This window comes from Pleurodeles waltl, chromosome 10 (assembly GCF_031143425.1).
Source record: "Pleurodeles waltl isolate 20211129_DDA chromosome 10, aPleWal1.hap1.20221129, whole genome shotgun sequence".
In the NCBI taxonomy this organism is placed as follows: domain Eukaryota; kingdom Metazoa; phylum Chordata; class Amphibia; order Caudata; family Salamandridae; genus Pleurodeles; species Pleurodeles waltl.
The window spans coordinates 901542744-901557880 of NC_090449.1; the positions used below are offsets into that span (position 1 = coordinate 901542744).

At 43.9% G+C, this 15137-nt stretch overlaps 1 protein-coding gene across 2 annotated transcripts in view; it reads left to right on the plus strand.

Annotated features, from left to right (window-relative positions):
- Positions 1-13292, plus strand: part of VPS50 (VPS50 subunit of EARP/GARPII complex) — an 880308-nt gene extending 867016 nt beyond the window's left edge. For both annotated transcript variants that reach the window (XM_069211661.1, XM_069211662.1), the window contains exon 28: positions 12591-13292. In XM_069211661.1, coding sequence (XP_069067762.1) covers positions 12591-12710 — 120 coding nt within the window. In that variant the 3' untranslated portion in view covers positions 12711-13292. The remainder of the gene's footprint in view (positions 1-12590) is intronic.
- Positions 13293-15137: the final 1845 nt, after the last annotated feature.

The following is a 15137-nucleotide window of genomic DNA, read 5'->3' on the forward strand; positions in this document are numbered from 1 at the left end:
CAGTCCACCCCTACCCCTGCTGCAGCCTCCAAGCCTTCCTAGTCCGTCCCCCCCATCTCAGAAAAGTTGGAGGCAGGATTCGCCATCACCTCCCCCTCTGGGAATCATAAAGGACAAGTGGGTTTTGCAGATCGTCTGAAGGGGCTACTTCCTTCCCTTCGAGACTGCCCCTCTGACCATATCTCCATCCTGTGGCCGCCTACCAGAGGATCATCTGTCACTTCTCCGCGAGGAGGTTGCAGCTCACTTGGCCAAGGGAGTCATTGAGAAGGTCCCTGCACCAGAAGTAGGTTGTGGTTGTTATTCCCACTACGTTCTGGTGCCCAAAAAGGACAATGACAAAGGCTTACGTACTATCCTAGACCTTCAGGCCCTCAATCTCTTCCTCAAGAACGAGAAGTTCAAAATTCTCACTTTGGCTCAGGTCCTGTCTGCCTTGGACCCAGGAGACTGAATGGTAGCATTGGACTTGCAGGACGCTTACTTCCATATACCTGTCTTGCCTGCCCACAGATGCTACTTGCAATTTGTGATAGGTCACAAGCACTTTCAATTTACTGTGCTCCCCTTGGACATTACCAGCACCCCTTGGGTGTTCATGAATGTGATGGCGGTGGTTGCAGCTCATCTGCGCAGGTTAGGGGTTTCAGTCTTCACCTACCTCGGCGACTGGCTGTTGAAGGCAGACATGCCCCAGAAAGTCATCTCCCACCTTCATGCTATGGCGAACCTTCTGCACGTGCTGGGGTTCACTATAAACATGCTGAAGTCACACCTGACTCCCTCTCAGATGCTCCCTTTCATCAGAGCTGTTCTGGACACAGTGCAGTTTCAGGCCTATCCTCCCAAAAAGCGAGTCAAGGATATTCAGGCTATGATTCTGATCTTTCAGCCTCTATCCTGAGTTTTGGTGGGAATGAATCTGAGGCTGCTGGGTCTCATGGCCTCCGACATCCTGCTAGTGACACATGCCCAATGGCATATGCAGGCTCTGCAGTGGGACTTGAAGTTCCAGTGGGCACAGCATCAGGGGAATCTCTCCGAGATGGTCCAGATCTCGGAGGGGACTGCAAAAGATCTGCAGTAGTGGCTTTCAAATCAGGATTGGGTCAACAGCAGATCCCTCTCCCTTCCCCAACCAGATCTTACAGTAGTGACAGACGCAACACTCCTGGGATGGGGTGGCCGCATGGGTGAGGGGGAAATCAGAGGTCTCTGGTCTCCAGGAGAATTTGGACTCCACATAAATGTTCTGGAGCTCTGGGTGATTAGGCTTGCATTGAAAGCATTCTTTCCTCTCTGAAAGGGGAAGTGGTGCAGGTGTTCACGAAAAACACTACTGCCATGTGGTACTGCAAGAACCAGGGCAGAGTGGGCTCCTGAACCCTTTGTCAAGAGGCTCTGCACCTCTGGACGTGGCTGGCACATCAGGGCATTACCCTGGTGGTTCAACATCTGGCAGGCTCTCTGAACGCCAGAGCAGACAAACTCAGCCGTTGATGCATAGTCGATCACGAATGGCGTCTCCATCCAGAGGTGGTGCAAGGTCTCTTTCAGCAGTGGGGACAGCCTTGGTTGGATTTTTTTGCCTCCACTGAGAATGCGCAATGTCATCTCGTTTGCTCGTTGGAGTTTCCAAGGCAGCACTCACTCAGTGGCACTTTTCGTCTCGAGTGGAACTGAGGCCTCCTTTACGCCTTCCCGCCTATACCACTTCTGTCCAGAGTTCTGAAGAAGATAAAGAACGACCGGGCCCAAGTAATCCTTGTGGCTCCGGATTGGGCACGGAGAGTATGGTATCCGGAGCTACTGAGCGTAGCCACAGATATTCCAATGAGACTGCCCCTTCAGGAGGATCTTCTGTCACAGCAACAAGTGACAGTTCCAACCACCCCAACCTGTCCAGTCTTCCCCTTCATGTGTGGAGATTGAGCGGTGGCAGTTGACTGCTTTTGACCTTCCGCCTTGAGACTGTGACATTATTTTGGCAGCCAGGCGTCCCGCCACCAAAACGGTATACACCTGTCACTGACATAAATATGTGGCATGATGCACCAACAAATCTGTTCATCCCCTTTATGCTTCTCTCTCTGGTTTTTTTTTGTTCATCCTTTCTTTGGCCCAGAAGATCTTTGCTTTGGGCACCCTTAATGGTTACTTATCGGCTATTTCAGCCTTTCTTAGATTGCCAGACCAACATTACCTTGTCAAAACTCCTATTGGTCGATTCCATTTGTTTCCTCCCACTCCGTTTACTATGTCCCAATCTGGTCCTCACTTATTTGATGTGTGCACCTTTTGAGCGGATTCACAAGTGTCCCTTGCAACTACTTACTCTCTAAACTGCATTTCTTGTTGCCATCACCTCTGTTCGCAGGGTGAGCTAGGTCCAGGCTCTTTCTTCAAAACCCCCATTTTTGTCTGTTCACCCTGACAAAGTGGTGCTTTTTACAAGGGCCTCCTTCCTTCCCAAGGTTCCTATGCCTTTTCATGTAGGCCAGTTCTTCACTTTGCCTACTTTTTATGCACCCCCACATTATTCTCATGAGGAGGAGAGACTCCATAGTCTTGATCCAAAAAGAGCGTTGGCGTTCTACCTCAATCGTACTATAGATTTCCAGGTGGACGATCAACTCTTTGTTGGATATGTGGGTGCGAAGAAAGGGAAGGTGGTACTGCCATTTTTAGAGACAATAAATATACGCAATACATTTTGTCATTTCATTATATTTAACTAACAGTACAAATAATTTTTATGCCAGTGCGTGTTCATGCAGGGAGATGCAACTACTGATAAAAGGAAGTTGGAAATGTAAACAGACAAATTAAATGTCCAAACAGCACTGATTCAGAGGCAGAACAAATCTATTCATTTTAAATACTAAATTTGTCTGCAAATACTTCCTACAGCTCTAAAACAATCTACTTCTGCGCATTTATACAGAAGATTCAAAAATATCTAGGTCTAAAAAAATGATAATGTTTTGAATAGTTTTATCCAGCCTATACTTTCCCTCAGAATTATCTTGAAACAGCTGGTCTTATACTTACATCAACCCCTGAATGTGCATTTACCTTAGCCTGCTCAAAAGGAAAGATTTTCAATTCAACAACTGCTTATTCCAGCAACATAGCTGTTGGGAGTGCCTCATTTTAGTCACAAAAATTACATTTGTGACCTCTATGCTAAAATGGCAGTAAACTACACACTAGGGAATCATCTGACACACTGCCATAGCTGTTGAAAGTAAGTTTTGTCTAGCATGCCAGGCTTTGTTTCCTCTCCAATGGATGAGGAAGATTGGTGTATGCATTTTGAAACAATATACTGATTATGATGTATGTTTGACCTATAAAAGAAAAAAAACAATAAGAATGTTCAAATAAATCAGAAATACATTAACATTTGTAATATATTTATCCCCATTTCAGTTTTCTGGTGCGCTAACTATAACCACCATGACAAAATGAAACCCTTCATGTTATTTATTTTCTGCTCTGCCCTCCATAAGAAATGATCTGAATTCTACAGTACCTAATTAAGGAACAAGGTGTTAAGGTGGTATACATAATTTAATAAAATAATGAAATAAAACTGTTTTCTCTCCAAGATGGGTCATCAAAGGCCAGGGGAGAATTAGCATTTCTAAATATGAAATTGCCCTAGAACACACCACAATTCCTAAGCTTAGTATAGTACTATCAATAAATGATTACATTGTGACTAACCTCGTTATCACCCTTTCTGTATGCTCCTATCTGTGGCGCTCAAAATCAGGTATTCACTCCAATGTATTTCAAAACGACAAAAGAGGTAGGGCCTTACCACCAAAAGAAATTCAACAGGTATGCTTCTTGTTAACATTGCACGTAAATGGTATTATGAAAAACACACCAACTAACGGACAAGTTACTTACCTTCGGTAACACCTTATTGGTAGAGACAATATCTAGTTGTAGATTCAGTACCTCAGAATTCCCCCAGGCATCAATTTTGGATCCAAAGTTTTCCTCGAGCAGCATCCCTGTGCGCCATTAGGTGCCATTGATCGGCTCCGCGTCAGTCATTAACGCGGGTCCTATATAGACGTCACCCCGGCGCACTGACGTCCGTTTCTTTTCATGACTTTCCATGCCAGAAGCAGAGCCATAAAGGACACTGACCACTGGTGCTTGAAAGGGAGTCCCTGTTCCTAGAAATCACTTCGCAGAGCAGGGAGAGGAGGTTGTTTGAGTCGATAAGGAATCTGCAATGAGATATTGTCTCTACCAAATAAGGCGTTACTGAAGGTAATTAACTTGTCCATCTGATAGAGACATCTAGTTGCAGATTCCTTACCTTAAAATAGGTACCCAAGCAATATCATCCCCGGAGGTGGGTCTGTAAACTAAGATCACACTGAAAAGTCCTGCAGGACTGAATAGGGAAAGTGTCCGTCCTTAAGGACCTGACTGTCCAGGCATTAGTGTTTGGTAAACGTGTGTAGAGATGCCCATGGTGCCGCCTGAAAGGAACTCCAAGTGCTAGCCCTGTGATCGTAGTTTTAGCTCTGGTAGAATGAGCATGCAAGCCCTCAGGGGTTTGCTTCTTAGCAAATGTGTAGCACATTTTAATGCAGACTATGGCCCACCTAGAAATGGTCCTCTTCTGCCAGATGATCTTGGCACCCACATAACCAATAAGGAGTTGATTGTCCACCCAGAACTCTTTGGTATGATCAAGGTAGAATGCCAAAGCTCTTTTTTGGGTCCAGGCTTTGATGTCTCTCCTCTTCCTTAGAAGGATGCAGGAATGTGTAAAAAGTAGGCAAGGTGATGGACTTGCATACCAGGAAGGGCGTAACCATTTTTGGGTAAAAGGAGGTCCTAGTGCGAAGCTCCATTTTGTGAGGATAAATGGAAAGGTAGGGCGGCTTAGATGATAATGCCTGCAGCTCATTCACCCTGTGAGCAGATGTAATGGCCACAAGGATGGCTGTTCTCAAGGTGAGAAGCTTGAGAGGGCAATTGTGGAGAGGCTCGAAATGAGCGGACATCAGAAATGTCAATACTAGCTTCAATTTTCATTGGAGCAAGAATATGGGAAGGAGGACCATCCGACCTACACATGAGATAGATTTGTGGCTAGAAGATTTATCCTTCCGGCTGACATCGTGTCAGGGCTGATTTGCAATAACGAAGTAAACAGGGCACGCATATACTCAATATGGAAGACATTCATGGACTTAGGTAAAGCCAAAATCCTGCTTTTCTGGAAGTAAACTCTTCCAGAAACGATTTTCCGATAGGCACAGAGACCCTGCTCATTAAATCAATATACCGATGCCAAGGGGTGGTCAACCCTTCAATAGTTCAAATACAAAGATGGTGTGCATTTGAAGCACAAAGTACCACAGCAATAATAATGTTCTCGCCTAAGACTTACGCACGTTGTTAATATCATTGGGCCCCTTGTGATACTTTCAGAGTGGCTTGCTTATGACTTGAGTCCACCAAACATGGCTCTACATTAAGTAACTTGGGTTAAAAACCCTCCTTGATGCATAAGGAACTAGTCTCAGTCTAGACCCATGGGGTACTGAAGACTTCTATTTGTAGATGTGCCAAGGGACAACAAGGGTAGAGGAGGCCCTCAGGTTACGAATTCTCTGGAACTATCGTGCTACCATTGCAGACAAAACTGATGTTACCAACCTAGCAGCAATGTGTCCATCAACAGTGTCAGGTGTGGGTCGGGAGGGAGAATGCCATGCCTCAGGACAAATTGTGATTGGTCAAACACTAATTCAGATTTTGGGTGGTCTCCTTTGAGATGCAAATAGTGCTGGAAAGGCAATCTTGATGCTTGGCCAACCTTAGACTTAAGTTACACTGTAGGGCATGCATGTCTCTAAAAATGGCCATCTGCACAACGTTTCAATGAATACATTAAAAGATAAATCTTTAAAACATTTAAAATAAGTAACATTGTTAATCTGATTGAGCAACGGAGGCAACTATCTTAAAAAGCAGTAAAAACTCACACTCTTCAACTAGGGTGACCACCCGTCCGTAAATTTCACGGACTGTCCGTAATTTCGCCCTGCTGTCCGTTGTCCGTGATGAAAGCTTTAACGGACGGCATTTGTCCTTAATTTTAGCCTTTCACCTAAAGGGCAACAGAGGCAGGGCGAAATTAGGGGCAGAGGAGTTTCCCCACCTGGGCTGGAAGGCAGGGGGGTCTCCTGTGCTCTGAGGGAGGGAGGGGCAGACAGATAAGAATCAGACCTGCTTGCCAGGGGGTCTCCTTCCCTAAAGACATGCAAATGTGGGCAACTGGTGAATCTGCAAATACAAAGGGGCTTGAAAACCTGCATTGACTTTACTAAAAGGAGTCACTTGAAGTTTTCTGGTGGCAAAGATATTTATTTCAGAGAGGTATTGTAATGGTGTTCCAAGGTGAGCTGTGGAGTGTGTGGTTTTAATGGAGTGTTATACATTTTTTTATCACTAGGTATGAACTGTATATTATTCAAATCTGTTTTTGAGAAGCACTTTTTTTTAATTTAACCGAAATGTATTTGCGCATTTTGTAGCAGCCTTTATTGTAATGTAATTGTATTTTTCACAGTTCTTTCAGGTACCTCAGTACCTCATAGTACTAACAAACATTGGCAAAGCCATTAGGTCTCATCTACGAAAGAGTTATTGGCTTTGCTAATGTGTTTTAGCTATTAGCCATGTTATACACCAGAGTAGCTGCTGTTCAGCATGGCTTAAAGCTAGTGGCATAGTGGTGTGGAGTGGAGTAGAGTAGCATAGGAGCAGTGGCGTAGAGCCCAGTGGTGCAAAGTATGGTGCAGTGGGGTACAGTGCAGTTGTTTAGAGTGTGTTAGCGTAGAGTGCAGTGGTTTAGAGTGCAGTGGCATGGGACAGAGTAGAGTGGCATAGAGTTCAGTGGAGTAGAGTGGCATACAATAGAGTAGCAGAGAGAGCAGTATTGTAGAATGGTGCAGTGGCAAAGATTGCAGAGTAGACTCACATTGCAGGGAGTGCAGTGGTGTAGTGTAGAGTGGTCCAGAGTAGGGCAAAGTGATGTAGAGTGGAGTGATGCATAATAGAGTGGCATAGAGTGCAGTGGCATAGAATGCAGTAGTACACAGTACATTGGTGTATAGTACGGTGGTGGAGAGTGCAATACTGCAGAGTAGAGTGTCAGTGCAGTGATGTAGAGTGGAGTAGAGTGGCACAGAGCAGTGGCGTAGAGTACAGTGGTACAGAGTAGAGGGCAGTGGCGTACAGTGCAGTTGTTTAGAGTGCATTGGCGCAGAGTGGCATGGGGTAGAGTTACATAGAGTGCAGTGGAGTTGAGTGGCATACAATAGAGTAGCAGAGAGTGCAGTAATGCAGAGAGGTGCAGTGTCATAGAGTGCAGAGTAGACTCATGTGGCATAGAGTGTAGTGGTGTAGAGTGGTGCAGAGTGGAGTATTGTAGAGTGGTGTAGAGTAGAGTTTAGTGCCTAGAGTGCAGTGGCATAGAGTAGAGTGGTGTAAAGTGCAGAGTTGCAGAGTAGAGTGTCAGTGCACTGGAGTAGAGTGGTACAGAGAACAGTGGCATAGAGTACAGTGGTGCAGAGTAAAGGGCAGTGCAGTTGTTTAGAGTGCACTGGTGTAGAGTGCAGTTGCATAGAGTGGCATTGGGCAGAGTAGAGTGGCATAGAATGCAGTGGAATAGAGTATATTGGTGCAAAATGCAGTAATACAGGGCAGAGTGGTGTAGAGTATAGTGGCAGCCAGAGCAGTGTTGCAGAGTGTCAGCTTGCAGTGGTGTAGAGTGCATTGAACTAGAGTGCAGTGGTCAGACTGGTATAGAGTACAGTGGCGTAGAATAGATTGTTTCAGAGTAGAGTGCAGTTGCATAGAGTGGAGAGGTGCAGGGTAGAGTGCAGTGGCATAAAATGCAGTGGCATAAAGTAGATTATTTCACAGTAGAGTGAGGTGGCTTAGAGTGGAGAAGTGCAGGTTAAAGTGGAGTTGCATAAAGTGGCATAGAGTGTGATGGCATAGAGTAAAGTAGTGGAGTGCTGTGGCATGGAGTGCGGAGGTGCAGAGTAGATTAGAATGATGTACACTGTATTGATGTAGAGTGCAAGGGCATAGAGTTGAGTGTTACAGAGTAAAGTGCATTAGCATAGAGTGTATTAGCTTAGAGTGCAGTGGCGTACAGTGCAGCGTTGCAGAGTGGCAGAGAGTGGAGTTGTGCAGATTAGATTGGTGTTGCCTACACTGGAGTGGTATGGCGTGCAGATGAGCAGAGCGCAGTGGTGTAGAGAGGCGCAAAGTGCGGTGGCTTAGAGTAGAGTAGTACAGAGTAGAGTAGAGCGGCATAGTGTGAAGTAGCATAGAGAGCAGTGGCATAATGTGGAGTGGTTCCGAATGGAGAAAAGAACAGTGGCATGGAGTGGCGTAAAGTGGACTGATACAGAGTAGGGTGCAATTCTGATATATTCTGAAGTCTATTTAAATGTTGTCATGTGATAGAAAAAACTCTTTCCTAACCCCAGTATCCAGCAAGATTGTTGCATAAATCCTCTCACTTTGAAGTCAGAGAAAGGAAAGTAAACACTAAGGGGGTTATTCCAACTTTGGAGGAGGTGTTAAGCCGTCCCAAAAGTGACTGTAAAGTGACGGATATACCACCAGCCGTATTACGAGTTCCATAGGATATAATGGACTCGTAATACGGCTGGTGGTATATCCGTCACTTTACCGTCACTTTTGGGACGGATTAACACCTCCTCCAAAGTTGGAATAACCCCCTAAGTTCCCACTGAAGACATAGCCTGACATTTGACTTTGTTCTTTGAATGCACAGCAAATATGATAAGATAAGAACAATATTTACAGGCCTGTTTACAGAAATGGAGCACTCAGCAGGATACTGTAAATAAGGTTTTGGCAAGGGAAGGAACGAATTCAAGCTGCATAGCCTAAAACAAATAAAGCCAGCAAATTGAAAGCAACAAATTGTGAGTTACAAACCACAAGGCCAATGGCAAGCAACGGGCAGAATGCATTCACAAGGAAGCACTATGAATTTACTTAAAGTGACAGCTGTGGGATACTTTGTGGGGAAAGTCCAGTATTTTAGTCCATATCTTGCAGAGGTTTGGCTACATCAATCACCCAGGTAGTATGACAAGAAGACCTGGAGTTGTTTACATGTTCCAGGATAGGTCTGTACACCCATTCTATCAGTTTGCCACCATTTCCTATGGTAAAGAGCTTCTGGCACACCTCTTGTAGGGTTATTGCTAGGTAGCAGACATTAAAAAGGGCATTTCATGATTATTTAAGGTGGTTGTAAGTAAGGAGTTGACCGGGGTGAAGATGGTAGTCTGCCACAAGGGTTTGGAAATTTAGTAGCTCACTGTTCAGAAACAAAGTCCCCAATTTTAAGACACCTGCAACATGCCACTGATGGAGTTGCTCTGAGCACAGCCATCCTGTGCGAGTACGAAGGCTTAGCAAAGGTAGTGCAGGAGCATAGGGTTTCTTCGTGTCAGTGAGTTTACAGGTTCTGGCAAGGCAAGAGAAAGCCGTGCATGATAACCCCGGATGGTGATCCATAGAATGGTTAGTAGGAAACGATGAGCAGTGCATTAAGCCTTCCTTAAAAGTCTTTACCTCGTAAACCCCATCTCATGCAGGGAGGTGGGCAGAAAGCCAGTGAGCCACCCATTGGACATCTGCAGCTGAATAAAAGCCTTCTAAGTCCAGAATATCTAATCCACCTGCAGTCACAGTTAGCTTTAGAGTGGAAAGAGCTCCTGATGGCCCGCAGCGACCAAATCAGATGTGTGGCCTGTCTGAAGAAGGAATGAAGGACGAGCAGGGGAAGGTTTGCAAAATAATACTATCATTGGGGTAGCACACCATCTTCACTAGTGCCACATGGCCTCTACAGAAAGCAGAAGAGAAGACCAAAAAGAAAACTGGGCTTGGAGGGACCGTTCGCTCTGATGAGATTTTCATCCTGGAAATCAGTGTAAGAATGGTAGATATTAATCACTAGGTATCAAAAGGTAACTGGTTCCCAGTTCAATCTGAGATCTAATTGTGTATGAAGGCGAAAACAGTGCCATATGTTAAAGAAACAGTAATTAAATTTTAAAATTTGTAAATTTTGTTTGTGCAATTTACATCCCAAATATTTTGAAGATTCTATGTGTACTTGACACTTAGGGATAACCCAGATCTCTAGTTTGGCCTTTGCTCAATTTAAAAACCATATAAAGACATGGACTAAGCGGGCAATTGCCTTGCACAACCTTGCAAGGGGTCTGGCCCCTGCTCACCCTTCACAAGCACTAACAGCGAACCATTGCACCATAAGAGGTTGCCAAGGTGGATGGGTGTTGATTGTTCAACCACTTGACAGTGCCCCTTCTGTTTCGCTCCTGTGTGCAGGCAACTCCCCAGGTACCCAATACCTTCAAATAGTCTTGGTGGACCCATCTTGTCTGATTTTAGGAACTGTCCCACCTTGTTCTTCTCTTCTTTATTTATCCAGTTGTTAGCAACAACCCTTTGAATTACTTGTCGTGGATCTCCCATTTGATCTCGATTTCATCCTACTCTTTTATTATCTTTGATTGGTAGTCCGGGCTCCCATTTCTGAGATAAATGTAGAGTCCCAAACATACACTCTAGTTCAGTGAGACTACAGACAAGTTACGGGTACATCACATCCTGTCATTAGGTGTGAGACTGTCACCCACACCATCTGCCATGTCTCTTTAAAAAAAAAATAAGGTTGAAAGTCCATGGGCGGTTGGGGTAAGCCAGATGTTTTTGTTCAATTTGTTTAAACTAGCATAAGGTTAATTACCTTAATGTTTCCCAAACTGTTTGCCAGGGGTTTTGAAATGTTCAGAAACCTACTCAAAATGTTGCTGTTACTTTCTCTTCAGGAAAGATCGGGTAGATTTGGGTATGGGTGATGGCCTTGCCGTGAAGGGCATTAATTTACTACTGAACAAGGATGTAATGTGACACCTGAATGTAGCACACCAGGAGGCAATCACAAAAGGTCCACAGTGAATAAATATTGCTATGTTAAAAAAGAGTACTTAAATGCACTGACAGCATAGTGAGGCATGGCCTCTCTTGCGTGTGTCTGTAAAACTGACGTTTGTTCTTGAATTTTTGTCCTGAATTTTGACCTTTTGTCCTGAATTTTTGTCCTGAATTTTGACCCTTTGTCCTGAATTTTTTACAGTCCTGTCCAGAATTTGCCTCAATGCCAGGTGGTCACCCTATCTTCAACGGGGGGGTAGGGGAGTAGGACTTCAAATATATAGTACAAACATATGAAACGGTATGTGTATGACTAATTTATGTGAGAAACTTGTGGAGGCAAAAAGGAGAAATCATTCCCACCTGTATATTCACCCTTAAGCATAGTACAGCAAATGATTTTAAAGTGGTCTTCTTCGGTCAAATGCCTTCCAGCACGTACACATTCTGTGAGAAAGGTGAACACTATTTATTTTAACTAGAACACTGTGATCTTCACAGGTAGTTAGTGTGTGTGTGGGGGGGAGGGCTAAAGTGAAGTGACAAATGTGGGTTGGGGCTGTAACAAGGCTTCTTTTAGGTACAATGGCAACATTTCCTGAGTAGATATTTGCAGTCTATTAGCCAATCAAAATGCAGCATTTTGGTAGTGCACAGCAAACCACAGCCTCTTCAAGATGTGCCAAGCCATAAAGATCTTATTCAGATATTGGACATCTTGGAAAACAAGTCGGTTTTGCTCTGCAGGTGACCACAGAATGCTGCATATGTTATTTGCGTGGACTAATGTCATTGATGTGAGAATTCACCTTGATCTCCCCATCCTGCTGAGGCGTTCTATTGTTTGTGGACCTAAGATAGCCCCCTCTGAATCCCGTAGTTATGGAAGGGAACAAATCCTCCTCTCTCTCCTTTACATTCCCTCTCCTCTTGCTTCCCGATATTGGAGATGCAATAATCACATGGGCTCTTAATGACGGTACTTGATCTCGCGGATGGGGCTATTAAGGAGCAGTGACTCGCGGGTTTGTATAGGTAGCCACAGAGAGTGTAATGGGAGTCAGAGAGGTTGCACTTGGCCCTCTATTGATCCTTTATTTATTTGTGTACATTTGCCTACTTTACATTCATGTTGTAATTCAACAGGCTTGGATTGTTTACTCACGTGGATGGCTTCTTCCCAAGGGCCGTGCCCCCTGGTAAGTGCTCCTTTGCTCTCAAGCTAGCTTTGCGTTCGACAAATACCAATACATGCAAATGTCAACCTTAACCTTTCATTTAGATGCACAGTTGTCTTCCACTAGTAATCAGAGAACAACACTGTTAAGCGAATACTAGTTACTGATATATTCTTATTCCAGATGTTCAGTAAACTCGATCGATATTTATCCTGCACCGCCACCTACTCTTATTTGTTCGGATCTCTCAGCTTTTCGTTACATGTTTAGGATTCTAACTCATTTCTTAGCAGCAGTCTGAGATCTGTTTAATTTTGTTCTGTAAAAACTCACTAATCTTCTTCTTTTGTGCAGGAGTACTCTACGAAACAGCTAACCAACCTGGTGAATGTGTGCCTAGGGTCTCACATTAACAAAAAGGCAAGACAGAAATTGTTAGCAGCTATTGATGACGTGGACAGACCCAAGAGATAATCATTTGAAATGAGCCTGTGTGTTGCTTCATGGACACTGCATGAAAACGGTTTTGGACTACTGACCATGTTCTGATAAACGAGCATGTTACTTAACGCAGCAAGAATCTGCAACATCGTTGTGTTTTTTTAATAATCAATTGTATGTCCTCAATTATTTTACTTCTTTTGTAAGGTATACTGATTATTGGATTATGTTACTTAAAGGTCTACATGTTTTGTAGGTAAAAGCTGTACATTTTGTTAGAATGTCATATAGATTCCATGACATGGGTTTCTACATGTAAGGGCAGTGCCTTGTTTTTTGTTTTTTTTTGTGTTTGGGAACTCCCTTTTGGTAAAAGTGCTGCTAAGGAAATATGCTTTGGGCTATATTCCTCATGTAATTCGTGCGTTGCTGATGTTTACTTTGAGGAAGAAATATAATTATGTAATGTGTTGTAATAATTCCCATCGGAATAGTTTCACTTTTTCATCAAATTTTTCTTTTAGTGTGATGCTAAACTTGATTCTTTATCTGAGTTCGGTGGACTAAATTAAAATTATGGCATATTAATAAAATACACTAATGCTGGGAAACTTACGTTGGCTTTGTGTCGAATTTGTCCATGAGCCATTTCTAAAAATAAGTGAAATAAACTACAATGTATAATATTCTTTGTGTTATTTATTTCCGAACATTCTCCAATTGGTAAAGGAAAGGGTCTAGGCATGTTTTGGTATTGAAAGTCTTCCATAGCACTTCTGTAGGGATTAGAAATTCACCCATATGGAGAAACGTTTCATAACTATTGCCTTGAATATACCCAGTAGGGATTGTAGGTATATGGCGGAAGATGAGGCTGATAACCTACTCCCTGGTTTTAATACAGGTGCTAGCATTTACCAAGAGCCACAAAGCACTAGAGGTCTTAGCACGTTTTCAGCATGGGATATTTCTTGTTTTCAGTATGGGATACTCCTTATCTCTTGGGTTCATCTTCAGAAGAAGTGTGCTCATTTATTTCTGCGTATGTCCATCATCATAGATGTGTTCAGCTGCTTCAGAACCCCTTGCTCCCATTCAGTGAAGCACTCTTGGAGTCAGATGGCAGCCTGGGAGAAACTCTTTATGGGTCTGGCAATCTACAGAGCAATTGTACAGCACCATAGGCCTGTGCCTCTCTACGCAAAGAATTTCCGATACAATCACTAATGGAGGATTTTGTGGTGCAAGCCTCAATGGCCAAACTGAATCCTAAAATATTCCTTGTGATAGTTTGGTAGAAATGCTTCACTTTGTGACAGTTAGATTAGCTGTGTGTACGGCCAAAGCCACATATTATTGTGGCTGTTACGTCTTGGTGCGATTGCCTAAAAAGGCCATAATCCTTATTCCTGGCAAGATGATGAAGCCCTTATCTGACTTTGTCAGCAGTGGCTTGGATAACTCCAACCCAATCCTGAACTGCTGCCTTAATTTTGCCAACATGTTGCTTATTCCATGGTCACATCAGTTACTTTATTCCGGGTCTGGATATGCCCCATAGGTCTTTCAGGATATGTCCAGCAGCATTAATGGGCACACACTTCAGTGGCTTACACATACTTCAGTAGCTTATCCTTCCCGCTCACAGACATTAACTTCGATTCACCAACTCTTATCAGTTTTAAGTTCTACCATTTGGTCTATACACCATTCTTCAAGTGCTCACCAAGGTGGTTCCAGTGTCTTCCGGGAAGTCATGCATTTTTGTACTTGAGCGACTGGATTGTCGATGCGGAATCTCCTGCGCAAGTCACCAAACATCTTGAGTTCACCACAGCCTTTCTGCAGATTTGCGCTTTTCCATTGAAGCCCAGATGTCACTTCTTTCCCACACTGAGACTGACCTTCATAAGTGCAATGCGTGACATGACCCGCAGGCAGGCTTTTCCTTCCCATCAGTGGATTGCAGGTGTTCAGACTCCGGCCCCAATTCTGTGAGTCCTGCGTCTGCTGGGCCTGATGCCTTGTGCATCATTTTGGGGCTGTAAGCCAGATGTCTTATTAGGACCCTTCAAGTTGTGCCTAAAATGACCATGTTTCCAGCATTAGGGTGCACATACTGTAACCTTGCGGACCTCTGTTGGTAAATGTGCCCCTCAAATTTTTCAGTGGATCCTTCCGTTAGTCCTCCTCAGTTCTCCAAAATTCACGGGCCACCGTAGTTGTGGACACCTCCTTTTTGGGCTCAGGCTTTCATCTCCACAACATGATGGAGCTGGGGCTTTGATTACGTTAGAGTGACAGTTACACATAAATGTGCTAGAGTTGTGTGTTTTCTGCCTTGCCCTTAAGGCAATTCTCTCTTTCATCTGATGGAGTACCCTCTATCAGACAACTCAATTACCGTCAAATATATTAACAGGGAGGGCAGTGTGGGTCCATGTATGTTGTTTTTGGGTG